The sequence below is a fragment of the Vanellus vanellus genome (assembly GCF_965231255.1).
Source record: "Vanellus vanellus genome assembly, chromosome: 1".
Taxonomy (NCBI): domain Eukaryota; kingdom Metazoa; phylum Chordata; class Aves; order Charadriiformes; family Charadriidae; genus Vanellus; species Vanellus vanellus.
The window spans coordinates 132,810,560-132,825,167 of NC_138905.1; the positions used below are offsets into that span (position 1 = coordinate 132,810,560).

General features: G+C 44.9%; 2 protein-coding genes across 2 annotated transcripts in view; both read left to right on the forward strand.

The window, feature by feature from the left end:
• PCYT1B (phosphate cytidylyltransferase 1B, choline) overlaps positions 1–2,074 on the forward strand; it is a gene marked incomplete at its 3' end in the record, with an annotated part of 33,545 nt that extends 31,471 nt beyond the window's left edge. Inside the window, exon 8 of the mRNA XM_082498660.1 lies at positions 1,868–2,074. Coding sequence (XP_082354786.1) covers positions 1,868–2,074 — 207 coding nt within the window. The remainder of the gene's footprint in view (positions 1–1,867) is intronic.
• The window catches only part of ACOT9 (acyl-CoA thioesterase 9), a 334,937-nt gene that overhangs the window by 7,404 nt on the left and 312,925 nt on the right, over positions 1–14,608 (forward strand). The gene's annotated exons all lie outside the window — the stretch shown is intronic.

Here is a 14,608-nt window from a genome sequence, read left to right on the forward strand (position 1 = left end):
TGGCACAAGGAAGAGTCAGTCATGTACCCTCTGCCACATGGGATACCAGACTTCAATCTCCCCCAGCACAGGTACCACACCACCATGAAGCAGTGCAATGCCACTGAGCTTTTTGAGGTGGCTGGTGAGGCGCCAGGAGCAGGAGGGAGTCAAAGTATTTTGCTTGCCCAGGAAAAAGATATTTCATATCAAACATTTTTTGTTGGGGGTTGTCTTCAGTGAGAGGATGAAACAGACTAAGTCATGCCAACAGAACCTCAGTTTCTGTGATCTAAAGAGAAATTTTGTACTCCTACCACTGAATTTCAAGAGGCTTCAGGGCTGTGACATCCTCACAGTTCTCAGCAGCAGAAACCCTCCCCCATCCGAATGCTTCCTGGCATCATTTATCAGGAACAACCGCCATCTGCTAACTGTTGAGATTTTAGGAAGTCTGGAGTATTTTGGACCTAGCAGCAGTGCAGGTTATACACCGTGGGTCTTTATGCATGAGAGCATAGCTAAGCACAGCTCCAGACAGGAACTGTTCCGTCATTCTGCGCTGCAGCAATATCCAGGCTCTAAAACTAAGTTAATCAAGGCCAATGTGTTAAAGATATAAATTGGGTGAGGAAGCTCACAGAGGAACAGTTAAGTTTAGTATTTCTGCTCGATCGTTAACCCCCAGGATTAGCAGACACCAGAAACATGATAGGAAAACCTAGCATCTGTCCCTCCGCTGGCAGGGAGTACTGAGTTTCAAAGAGGGGGAGGAAGAGCAAGATGGGCAGCCACATGCTTCTTGGCTGGGAGGAAGGTCATCACAGAGCAGAGTCGCTGCAGGGGGAAGGGGAGGAGGAACAAAACAAAAACTCAAGCTGTGAAAATCTGTGGACTGCAGCTACCCGAGTAGGCAAACCCAGAATACATTCTGCAGAAGTATTTTGCTCTCAGACCCGGGAGGCAGCTTAACTTTGTCCGGACTGGCTCTTCCATTCCAGCCGAGCATCACCTACGATCCGACCCCCTGTACTCCAGCCAAGGTTGAGACTTCTTGTTCCCCATCCCCAGAAGAAGCAGCAAGACACTCGCATTTGGCGTTTTCCACGTGAAGCCTGCAGCAGCTGCGCAGCACGTGCCAGATCTCCTGTAACCCAGCCCGGCAGCCTAACGCAAGACCACATAGGTGCTAACAAGTAGCAGCATATGCCTTAGTGTAGCAGATGATTGCTTGACTGAAAAGGTGGTCTCTTCCACCCCACCAGCTCTTGGCAGGTCTCCACTCAGCTTTACAAAGCAAAAATGACAATAAAGCCCAAAGCAGAACATAGAACCTGCATGTGTTTCTCTTTTCAACAGACACCTGAATTCTGACATTCCCACCCCCAGTTTAAGGGTTTGGGCAGTGCATGCTCCAGGTGGCTGGAGAAGGGAAGGAGGAAAAAAGGCTGTGCTAGTCAGGAAGCTCAGCAGGAGGTGGGTGGTCCATCCCAACAGGCTAAAAGGAGAACGTCCTGGGAACAAGGAACACAGGGAGTTCAGGCAGAAAACTGACTTTTTGAAACAGAGTGTGACCAACACAAACAATCCAAAGGGAGTTCCCCCTAGCTGACTTAGGACAGTACACACGATATTCTCACACTAGGGGTGCGTGAGGATCTAAGCAAAATTCTTGTCATGTAAAAACGGGGTTATTAGAAGCACAGTAGAAGAGGCAAAGGCTAAGTGTGGGCTGCACTGGCCATGCTTCAGAGTGGAAGTCTACCCTCTGGCTCTGTGCTCTCTCCTCAGGTGGGAGGTGCAGTGCAGGGCAGCCCCTGTCTGCCCACAGACATACCTTCCCCGCTGTGCATTACTCAAAGAGCATCTTTTCACTTTGCTTTTGCAGAAGCAAATGTTCCAGGAACGGAGCGGCCGAATGCTCCAGGCTTTTTCTCCCCGGCAGAGCCCAAACAGCAGTCCTACGCGAGGCCGCTCTCCATCCCGTTCTCCATCTCCACCCTGGGTCTTCAATAAAGCCTCCCCTCCCTCTTCTCCAAAAGCTGCCTCTGCCTCCCTCAGCAGCATGAGCGAGGGAGATGAGGATGAAAAGTAAAATAAAGATATATTTTTTTAACCATGAGACAGAAGAACAAGCAATGAACTCAACCACTGGATGGGGAAAAGCGTGAGGAACATCAGGGGTATCTCTGACAGCAAGGAATGTGCTCTGGGAGAAGATGTCAAAAACGGACTGGAGCACAGCAAGGGAGATCTCAGGAAGAGCTTATCCCATCCCCACTCTCTCGCTGTGCCTGGAGGCCCGGCCAGCAGTGCTTGCCAGACATGGTACTGGGGACTGACAGAAAAACATAACACCTTTGTGCAAGTTCCTGTCCATGCGTTGCTGCTTACAGCTGCTGTGGCCAGGCCAGGCTGGTGGGGAGCTCTGCAGTAGGTAGGGCTGGCAGGAGGAGCCTGGTCGGCTCCCCATCCGGACCCAGCACACAGGCAAGCGCCAGCTGCGGCCTGTGGATGGAGAATATGCAGTTGTACTGGTCCCTGCTAACCTTGAGCTCTTCTGGCATGTGAAGGAATGGCATTGCTGCAGCAAATACATTTAGAAAGGGGAAATAAATTTTTACCTTTTTTCCCCCCCCCCCCTATTTGAAAGAAATCTGCCCCAGACCCCAAACCATGCCAGTGAAATGGAGAGCTCTCCAGTTGAGTTGGTGGAAATCCATTTAATATATTCAAGCTATTGAATGCTGCTTTTTGATCAAGCCTCTCTACGGGGTGTATGTAAAGAGTCAGGCTGTATTTGCTTTATCAAATCGCTCTCCGTGTTCCCAGTGCCTGAACAGCTACCTGATAACTTCTGTTTTGCTCCCTGGCTTTGCACTTTGGAGGCAAGAAAGTCAATGAAAAGACAGCCCCAAGCTGGAATGTGTTGTTGTAGGAAATAGTTTGAAGACGTTGGTGATTTTTACTGGTAAATTCTATAAAAACACACATGGGATCCCAAGGCCTCGAGACATGGCCTCCTAGGAAATCCTGGTGTGCCCAGCTAGGAATCGCCAAACAACACAGCACAACAGTGCTGCTGTCCTCACATGCTACTCAGCTGGTTAGACAAATTTCTCAAACTCTGAACAAGATGTTTTCACAGACACCCTGCTCCCGCAGGGGTCCCGAGGCCATTCCTGTACCCTAATGTGGAGAAAAAGTTTGAAAAAAAAACAACTGATGCCTTTTAAACAGGATTAGGTTGGGGATTTTCTTTTTCTGTCCATGACCCCCGTAGAGCCCCAAGCAGAACCACAGAAAGGGTAGCACGGGTGAAGCTTTCCCTGCCCCTCGAAGCACTAGCCGATTTCCTTCCAGCTTGGCAAAGGAAAGGACGGCTCCGCCGTTCAGTCCTTCGGTAGGCACCTAGTGAGGTGGCTGCAAACTTGCAGGATTTCTGACCATGGGGGACCCCCAGCCCACCGGGGCTGCCCTGCCCCACAGTGCGGAAAACCGCAGGGAACACTCAGCCCGCAGCACTGTGGTAGCTCTGCGAACCAACGATGTGATTTTGCTCCTGGGTTTGCCTGGCGAAGCCTGCCTCAGTGCACGAGCATGTTTGAGGTTCTCCAGCCCAGCACCAGCTTTGGTGCTGGTCCCGCCTGTCCCACCAGCAGCCTGCTGGGCACAGACCTCAGGCAGCCTGGGCAGGGGGTCACAGGGGCGAAATTGCCACTGTGCCACTGCTGCCTGGAGTTGCAAACCCATCAGGAGAGGCAGCCTGCTGCGGGCAGCACCAGTCAGCACTGTGCTGTGGTTCCCTGCGCAGGCAGCACAGGAAACACTGGGAGAGGGAAGGCTCTGAGCTTTCCTCTTGGAAAGAGCTGACGGAACAAGATGCCCGAGTGCCTGAGCACACAGGGGTAGTACCCACTGGCAGCGGTGTCCCCCAGGCTACCGTCCTTACCTCGCTGAGTGACCTAGTAGGTAAACTCCTTCCCTTCCAGATACTTTACCAGGCAGGTAAATTACAGACCCTCGTACCAGGCACCAAATTAGCCCCCATGCTCTTCATTCCCTACAGGTTTCATCCATTCCCCACCATGAGGTAACTGATTTTTTTGGGGGGGGGGGGGGGGGGGAACACTTTGCCAGACACTTCAGCTATGACAAAACTGAGTACATATCTCGTGGCATGCTTTGTCCTCTGGAGTCAAGCTAGTTTCTTCTTAACAGAGCTGCAAAAAGATGAGCAGGGAACAGGGTGAACTACTGCTTTCACTAGCAAGTGCAAGGGGAGAGCCACAGCTGGTTCAGCTGCCCCCAGCTGTGTGCCCGATGGGACGATGCAATTAAGACCTTTCTCAGCCTTAGGCAACCTGTTACTGTAATTTCATACCTGGGTTGCACTCGTTAGTTTTTCTGATCCTTTGCAAGTCTTTTAAGTCTTCCCATCACAAACCACTCCTCCACCACGGGAACCGTCTGCTCTCTACTGGTGCTGTTTATACAACGAGCCATGTCCAAATGCAATGGAGGTGCGCAAGTTTTTGTTGTCCTTAGCTTTTACTGTTTGGGGTTTTTTTTTGTTTTAATTTCATAGCGCTTACCTTTCAGCAGCCCTTGTTCAGTGGTTTGAGTGGAAGACAGCACCACAACTTGTAAGTGGGAACTGGAGAAAAACTCACCAGTGATCTCTTGTTAACAGAAGCTGTTTCTCAGAGTCACAGGTGGCTATCCAGTGACAAAGCCATACACTGTACCAGACGACCTTTCGCATTTAGGATATCAATAAGCTGAAGCCTTTGGCCTGCTGGTACAGACACCAATATCCACGTGCTGTCTCCAGCAAACCAGAACCTCATTGCCTCTGGACACGTAGAGGGCAATTTTGCACTTCTGAGTCATGGTTGGGTTTTATTTTTCATGAGTGTTGCTTTAATTCAGTCCTATTTATCAGCCAAGCTCCACATGAAAAATAAACAGTGTACAACAGATAATGCTGCCTCTCACCTTCATTTATAGCACCTTTCGACACATAAATGCGATGCCTGGTGTAGCCCCCCCCGATAGCCCAGAGCTTGTCATCCCCATCCTTTGTACCCCAGGGCTTTATGACCCCACAAATGCCACTAGAGCAGCCTCCCCACCCTGCCCCAAATCCTGTTGCTCGAGCTACTACTGCCGCTCTCCGCTCTGACAGGATCACCTCTGCTTTCCTGCATTCACATTTTTATTGCTGCAAGGTGAAGGTGGGGAAATGCTGCCTCAAGATGGCACGGCGCAACATTAGACACCAGCAAGTCCGAGACCTCCCTTGCCCTCTGCCCCAGCCCAGTGCAATCAGGAGCCGCTATTTTCATTCTTACTTCTTTTGAAGTCTTACTTCTAAGTGGAAGAAAGAGGCAGTGCTTTTGCGGCCATCCTGGTTCTGCTTCTGAAAACCGTCCCCAGCAGCAGCGATGCTCCTGTGTGTACCAATGTGGTTTGCAGCTGTGCCAGATTTATGTTAAAACTGCAGCAGCAAACATTAGCCCCCAGGACAACTCCTGACAGTGGCCTTCGAACTTTACTCTTCCTTCCAGACAGTCTGATGCCTGAATGTTCCTGCTGCGCTCTTTCCCTGTTGTCCTTTCTGTAAGAAAGAAATTATTACTGCAGCAGCTGTAGAAAAGATTTTTTTTCAAAAAATTATTTATTTATTGTCAGTCCTGCCTCAGGCAGGGCGAAGCTGAGCCAGCAGGCGGGGACTTAGGACTTCCACGCTAAGGTATTTTTAACTGCAGAATAAGAACAAATTTCAAAGTCGCTTGGCATGGCAGAGAAACTATTTAAAGGCACAGGATCCACACCAAAGTGTCCTTGGTAATACAAGCTTTATCACTTAAGATGGATTTGGGGCTGTTTTGAGCAGTGTGTTGCATCACTTGGGAGATACATAAGATGTCCTCTTACACTCCCGGCACCGGGAAAGTCAGCCTGTCTGCAGTCCCGCTTCTCTTCTGCCACTGCGCTGCCTCCACAGCCCCACGGAGAGGGACCACGTCTGACTGACGCCTGCCACGATCTCACTGCCTTTTAGGTGCTGGTTCTGCACACACATACACCTGCGCTGCTGACAGCGCTCTGGGAAGGGACAACAGGGAGCCTCGTTCAGGCCTCAGCTAAACCCAGAGACAACATGGGCCATCACTGAGTCTTGCTCTCCCCGGCAAGGTGACACAAAACAAGAGCTGCAGCACAAGAAGCTGTGGTAGCTTCTCCCTCTGCTGCAAACAAGCACTGCGTTAGACAAACTTTAAATCCAGTGGTACGAACTGCAAAGCATTTTAAATTGTATAACTGGTGTTTCACTGCACCATAGAAACCCTGAAAACACTAGCAAAGAGCACGACGGGAGGTGGTCAGAAAGTCCCCACTGTAAATTCATATGAGCTCATGATGAAACAGGTAGAATATTTGAAATGTCACTGAAGAAGCAGAGAATTTTCTGCAGTATGAGGCAGAGCTCTTATGCCAGCGCTTGTGAAACAGCTACAGTATTTCCTTGGGTTTAAATTCTTCCATTATTTAGGCATGAAATACAACACTGTGTAAGCTCACTCACAGGGATGATTTAACTCAAAAGACTCAAGAAAGATAAATCAAACATATAAAAAAACAGATTATAATTGTGTGTATACTAAAAATTATTTCCAGAAATTGTAGGGACATAATTCTCAAGAGAAAGAAAATATTTAGAATAGCACAAAGCAGTACTGACAGCTGGAAGTTGGACAAAGTCAACACCAGGAAATAGGCATTTCAAATAAAGGTACAGGAAAACTGCAGAGGAATCCTAACTACCTAAGGGGACCAGCTAGCTAGGACCATTTATCAAGGATACGGCTGTAATAAATCCCTAGCGTTGCCCATCCTGCTCTCTGCTGGGTGCTGCTGCTGCTTTCCCTTTTACATCTGTAAGTCATCCCACTGGAAATTACGCTGTTCGCTTCCCCCTTCTCTCCCCCTGAAAAGGCAGAGGTGATTTTGGCCTGGAGGCAGGACAGGCGTCACGCCTTGCTCAACTAGCGACCACAGACATATGCTGCAGAAGTAACTACAAGACGACTGTAAAACAGCTCCAGTCCAACAGCAGTGGCAGATCCTTTACTTCCTCCCCCACTCCAAAGTCTTCACTAAACAAGGCAAAGCTGTTTAAATTCCCCTTGGCACATGTGGGCTTTGCTTCCTCAACCGCAATCCTTGCTCTTCCACTCCGAAGTCTCAGGAGAATGACTTCTGCCAACGGATGCTGACTGGTGGGTCCCCAGTGCCGCATCCCCCTGAGCACACACCATATGCAGCCCAGCCTGAGGTCAGGGGAGATTCTTGTTCGGGTGCAGAGCAAACCCCCTCAGGAACAAGCAGGTCCCCTGAATCAACACCAGGCCCATCAACTCAGCTTGGCAGGAACAAAGGGTTTGACATTACGTCAAATTTGCTTGTAAAAAAAGGGTAATAATAAACTATCATGGGAAAAAGAGTCCTACATGATAGGACATAATTAAGCAGCAGTTTCACTTGAGTCTGGTGCAGAAGACCTCTGACCTCCTCCTAAGAGCTGAAGATGGACCAGAAAATGGACCTAGGGCTTTGCCTCTTGTGTGGAGACCCTTTCAGGCAGCAGGCTATCTTAACAACTCCTCTTCTGATCTTATTTTGAAGAGAGATTTTTTTTTTTTTTCCCCTCTCAAAATACAATGCATGTTCCCCAGAGGGATCTTGTTCCAGAGGGAAAACCCTTTCCTGGTGTGCCCAAGGAAGGGCAGCATTAAGCATTTCTAATCCAAATGGAAATCGAGGCCACTGTCTCACAGCTCCACCTGAGGGAGAAGACAGATACAGAACAAAATAAAAATAGCTGAAAGCCTTTGGAAATGCATTTTTGCCATGCTAATTGGGGAACGTAGGACTTCAGCAACAACTGAGGCTCTTCCTGTCAAAAGTGACTCTGCTGGATCTCCCAGCTGCGTGCAGTGCACTCCCATGTTAAAACCAGTTCCTCAAATAAAAGGCTTGAATTCCCCTAGACCAGAAGTTAGTCATGACCAGTCTACGGCTGGGCCAATACCTTTCTTCAGTTCAAAGAGTTCTTTCACATTTGGTATCTCCATCCCTTTTTAGATACTCTCTCCCACAGCACCCATCCTTCAATGAGGAACAGCCAGTTTGTAAGCCAAGTACAGCAGTTTTGCCCTTCACACAAACGCAAGAGGCTGCTCTACTGGAGTGTGGCAAAATATAATCTGAAGACAAACGGGCAAAATATATTTAAGGAGGAAATTATGCCTTTGGAATGATCCTCTCCTTTAACCCTTCTCAAAAGGGTTACAACTGACAACTGTCCCCTCGAAGGATTAAAAGATTACAGGGCTTGATCCCAAATTTCTCTGGTAATACTTCATGGTCTGTAATACATATAAAATAAGTGACCTCTGTGGAGTCATCAGGATTTGACTACTTACAACATTTTCCTCTCATCATTTTGGTAGCTCAGCTTTCCATTTACATTTAGGTTCCAGATAAATGTCTCATCTCCATAGGCAGGAGGGGCATTCCTTTTGCTGCCCAGCAAAGTATGTTAAATAACCACAGCACAGCAGTAAAATACCTGGAGGATCCCAGAAAGGCATCTGAAGGGTGTATACCCCAAACCCCTACTCTGCCTATTTCTCTGCCATTCACTGTGACTTCAACAAGTACACGGGAAAGAACCAGGATTCTCCCTTTTTAAAGTAGCCCCACCTTCCCTGACCTACAGAGGACGCGCTTGCTGGCGCAGCAAAGCTCATGCTGCGAAAGACGCCTGCGAGGGCGGGTGAACCGACCAGTGCCCAGACCCCGACTCGCTCCTCCTGTGCAGCCATGAGCCCACAGGCTCAAAGAAGCTCGTCAGGGCCGGCAGGGGCTGCCTCGGTACCTGGCCAGTGGGCTTGGTCCTAAGGGATCAAACACAGCAGTAAACCCTAAATTCCCATGATCGACTTCTGCTCGCAGAAAGGGTGCAAACAAAACCTCTGGCAAGTGAAAGCTAAGCATCTAGGAAACTAAAGATTTTTTTTTGTTTTTAAATGACTGTGGGAATCAAGTGAAAATACAGTTGCAAGGCAGTTTTCACATTTACAAATCCTAGCAATATTTATTTTTTTTTAATGTTTAACTGGACTAATCAAGAAGAAAACGGTCCATTATCTCAAAACAATTATTCCTGTGCCTAAGCATACAAGGCAAGAACAGTGAAAGAGAAAATCCCACACGGCGGCACTGCCCAGGCTGCACACGTACTTCAAGTCTCACGGGTATTTCAAATTCTAGAAACAGCTTTGTTGTGATACATTACGGCCTCTTCAGCACATTGTGGTACTTTTAAACCCTATTCTATCATTCTCTAATCATATTTCCTTACAAACAAACCCTGGTTTTCCATAAAATAAAGTAACTGTGAACTGCAAAGCCATCATCCACTTAGGAAAAGTAGATTAATTATAACCTGCTCATTACAAGTGACTAGCTTTGAATACAAACAGGGTTGGGTTATTTTAATGTACTACACGGCACACTAGTTTTTAGCTTTTTCATTTCAAAACTAATGCTTAAGATATTTTGTATTGTCAGTTTAAAAGTTAACTAGTTTAATTTTTAACAGCATCCTCAGTTTGCACTGCCAAATGCCAAAACAAAGTATGAAACTATCCCTCTGAGAAAATTTCTGGTTTGGTTGGGTTTTTTTTTTTTTTTTGGCTTCGGTCATCTGAAAGGCCTCTCCCAAATGAGTGCATTTATTCCAGAAAAGAAGAAAAAGGACATTTTAAATATTCATACTGTTCACATGAAAGAGAAAACTGCATAATGCATATCCTGTATAAGAACTAACAAGATTCCCCCCAATATCTGGTTCCAAATTAAACATTAATCCAAACAGCATAGCAAATCTTGGGTGATTTAATTTTTTTTCCTTTTTCTTCCCCCCCCCTCAAAAGTACCTTTTCTTCACACCGTCCCACAGCACACACTTGTATCACAGACACACAGAGAACATGGAGAACTGTCAGAAATCACCAGCAAACTCATAGTCTGTATCTTTTAAAGAAATGCAAGAAAAATTAATGCCATGAGGTCAAGCACCTCTATTCTGACACCTTTTGGCTTCCAGTTTCTGGGAATTCAAGTCAAGTTGTCATTGAAAACAGTGATATACTATATAGAAGCTAATTAAAATACAGCCATTATGCAAAGAGTGGTGGTACTGCCATGCCACCCACAGAATTGACTTTGCCCATTAACTGAATGAAATTCTATCTACAGGGAAGTGCTCAAGGTGATAATTTTGCATGTTTTACCCAACTGTTCAACTATTTATTGAGAAACCAAAAGTTAGAGATTAATTATATTTAAGCACTGACAGTTATGTATCAAACACTTTGATGAAATACTTTCATATGCCATTAAAAATCTAGAAACTTCAGTTCTCTTGCTGTGAACCAGGATGTTCAGCCAGCCGGCATCCTCCATCATTAAGTGCACAGAGTAACAGCAAGACAAAATGTATTTAATATACTAGAACAAAGTGTAACTGCAACCTCTTCACCCATCACAAATGGCTATTTGCAAAATATTTTGTAAAGCTGGTAAAACTTGTACATTATAATGTACAGGACATAGCCATTTTACTTAGTGCATAACGTAGCAGGTGGTTTTCATGCATACTGCACCATACTGACAGCAGACACTCATATCTGAAAATAAAGAAGGAACGAATATTGTTTCACTGGCGGTAAAACTTGACCTTTAGTCCACCAACATCTAGTGACATAGAAATGACCACACAGCCACAACACACACACACAAAAGCCCAGGTCCCTTTACCCGAATGCAAATCTAACTATGCCTTAAGTGTTGGTCCTCCACAGCCCCAAGGATTATATCAAGTATTCTTATGTCTACAAAGAGATTTATTATCGAAAGAATAAAGGGTAAAGTGAAACAGGCACAGAAGGTGCTCACAGAAAACGCAGCAGAAGCCACGCACACCACCGACAACCTCAAGCCTGCGAGGATGGCCCCTACATTTTAACGACATACATCTCGCAACAGTGCAAGCTGCCATCAGTTTGCACAACCACAAGGGAATTGTAATGAAGCTGCTGTCCCTTGGAAGGTTTCTAATACCAAAACACAGATCAACATGTGACCTCGCAAACTGGCAGACCTGAAGCTTTCTTCTGAAAAAAATGACACGTTTACAGGGGCCTGCTCATTTATTAATTTCAAGAAAAGAACCCACAGTGGCAGGTCAAGAAGGAAAATCGTCTTACAACTGTCAAATCACGTCTCCTAGTTGCACGCTAGTGGAAGCAAAGCGACATGCCTGCTGCCTTTGGACTAGGAGACACAAAGGAGGACAGTTTGGGCCAAAGACATAAAAAATTATCCAAGTCACTAGGTGGAGAAGGGTTTTCAGATTGCTGTAACAAGTTTTCTGAACGTCTGATGCTCTTAAACAAAATACAGCGGGCATTGTTTACTACATTCAATTAAGATGGTACAAAAGCTTAAAGTAAAGACAGCCTCCGGGTTAGATAATGAATATAAACTAATTTGACAAAAAAAAAGTTTAATTTTTATTATTAAGCCTGCCTGGCATGTTTTGTATGTCTGACTTCATTTAAAAATGTCTACTGCAAGACTTCTCTTTCCACTGAAAGTAACAGATTTAAGCACCAAGGGAATCTTCAACAGTCTAAAAGAGGCACGAATTGTATAATGAGAGCCTGATCGCTTATTACAATTTGTTCTCCCACATAAGCCTGTGTCCTAGAGCCATAAATCTTAATTATACTGCTGCTCCTGCAACTACTTGCTTCATATTCTACAGACAGCCACTCTCAAATACTATGCAGTACGTGCTGACAGATTTTGCAATTCTGAGCTACTTAATTAACCACCCAGCTCCTGTGAATATCCCATCATGGCAAATGGTAAGCAGCGAGAAAGTACAACACACAGATTTCTTCTCATCTGAAGTTTTAAAATACATTCTTCATCTGAAAGAAAATTATCTCAGTTCTAGCAAAATTCTGACCATCTGGAGCCTCATTTGTTACTTAATAAGAAAGTTAATGAGTCAAGCAAGCTGGGTCTCCAGGCATCTTCCTGCTCTGGAATTGCTTGGTAAGAAACTTTGTTTTTTTCATTTTCTTGAATAAGTTATGAACGCATATAGAACTTTATGGAAAGCTGAAGAAATTTCAAGGTAGAAGCCTTGGGTGTTACTTGGGTGTTATTTTATAACAGATATTTCAGATGTTGAGAATAATCCAAGAAACTTCAGCTTTAGGGAGATTTATGCAGCAGAAAAAAAAAAAAACAAACCCCACCAAAATCTGCTCATATGCTTCAAAGAAAACAATGTGCGGTGACAAACTGTGCTGACGTACCCAGAACAATCAGACACCAGCATTTCAGAAATCCCCAATAACTCACTTCTGGTTCTAAACTGCTGTAGGAGCTTCTGCTGCTTCCATGTCAGGAAATCAAAAACTCCAAGCAGCAAGGATGAACTGGAGACAATCCTTAATAATATTGAACATTAAAGGAAACATCACACTCCACAGAAATATTAGGAAGTGGCTAAAACGGCAGGCTTCATCTCTATTCGCTTCAGAGGAAGGGTCAGCACTGCCCAGACAGGTACCTCACCTCCTGCCTTCAGCATCTCACTGAAATTGGTCCCTACAGACTGCTGGTTTGCAGAAGTACGGAATTTGAAGTGCTGTGAAGCTGTGCTGCCACTACCACAGTAACAGTGATGATTCAAGGGCTTAAATACTCCCTTCTGTTATCGCATTGATATATTAAAACAATTCATTATTAAAACAATAAATTATTATGTCTCGATCGATAGTAAGGGATATAAAACCAAAGGAAAAAACCCAATACACTTATATAACAAAATGGTCAGTGAAACCACAACAGTCTAGCTGAATTTCAGCCAAATTTGAAACATACATTGTCTATGGATGGCACCAAAACTCTCTAATTCAGGTCTTACATGTTTTGCCAATGCTTCCATCTTTTCTGCTTATAAACCTGGGTGTTCCTTCAAAACCACAAATTTGGAGAACATGAAACAAAACTCTTTTTTTTAAATATTACTTCATATTTTCAAATGGCCAAGTTCTCAGTCACCAAATAAGTTTAATTTGTAATTGTTTTGACTTAATGCTTGTAAACTACAACTCCTTCTGGATTTCTCTAATGAAAGTGAGAAAAGGAGAATTTGGGGTTCATTGCCAGAGGTTTTCTATTTTAGGCAGTTATTCAGAAACAGCAGTTTCTAGGTAAGAGGCCTGAACTTTTCTTACCTCAGTGTTCTGAGAAAGGAGCAAGGAATGCTAGTTAAAGAGTAAACCAAGAGTCACTAGGTTAACCCAAGTTTCTCAGAATACAGAAAAGAAAATTAAGTTTTATCCCAAAATACTTTAGAGTATTTTTTTTAAAAAACAGTCTTGCACCACAAGAATCACTGAAAGGTAACTTCAGAATGAAAACTAGAGTTTCTTGTGAAAATAAGCATTTGATAAAGACTCATATTAGACAGGAATAAAACATACTTATGAAAGACATTAAAAGTTTTAAAGTCTAAAAATCTACCTGGCAATCTGATACAAACCAGATCAGATTAAATGTACCTGAAAATTCAGAGTAATACAATACAGAATCAATTGCATTTTTATATAGTTCTAGAACAAACTTGACAAATAATAAATTATGCTTGAGATATTAGGAATCAATCTTGAGGTGGGGGGAGATGGACGTGGAAACACTCAAATGTATGTTTCCATGGAAGATTTCAAACTGCTTTGTGACAAAACAGGCAAGAAAAACACTTATCTACAATTACTCTGAGCTCCCAACTGCAGCTCTCTGGAAGTGTCCCTCTGTAGGCAACTGTGAAGTTGACCTTGGGCTGCCAAATCACAAACTGAGCTCCACAGTGTGTGAAACCAAATCGGTCCCCTAAAAATTTCATCATGTAGTTTTCACATGTTTTTATTTGTCAGCAATGGAAGAAAAAAAGGAAAATAAGAGTATGCACAAACTATATACATGGGTATTGGACTAGAAACAATTCCAACGCAAGTTACAGAAGACTCAAAATTAGATTTTAAACATCAACAAGTAATCTCATGAAAAATTAGCTTCCCCTATTTCATTATAGGTTCAGTTGATTCAAATGACGCCACCTCTGAGGAAAGGCAACATGAGACATCTTTCCCTCTTGGATGCCAGGTGCAACGCAGGCCAGCTCACCAGTGAGACTTCTGTCCCATAACTGATGTGGGGAACAAACTGACTTGATATCCACCCACGTCAGAAACTCCCATCGTAAACCCCAACCCAAGTTTAGCACACCCTTAACAGCTCATCAGAGATGGCAGGCGTGAAACAGCTAGCACGTGCCTCACATAAGCGCAGTCCTTGCTGGACAGCTGAGAGCAGGGATAGTGCACCACTTGGAAACATGCCCTGCCACTGCCTGATACCATCCACAGGCAGAGGGTATGGATTTCAAAGGACTGTCAATCTGGCACCTCTCGGC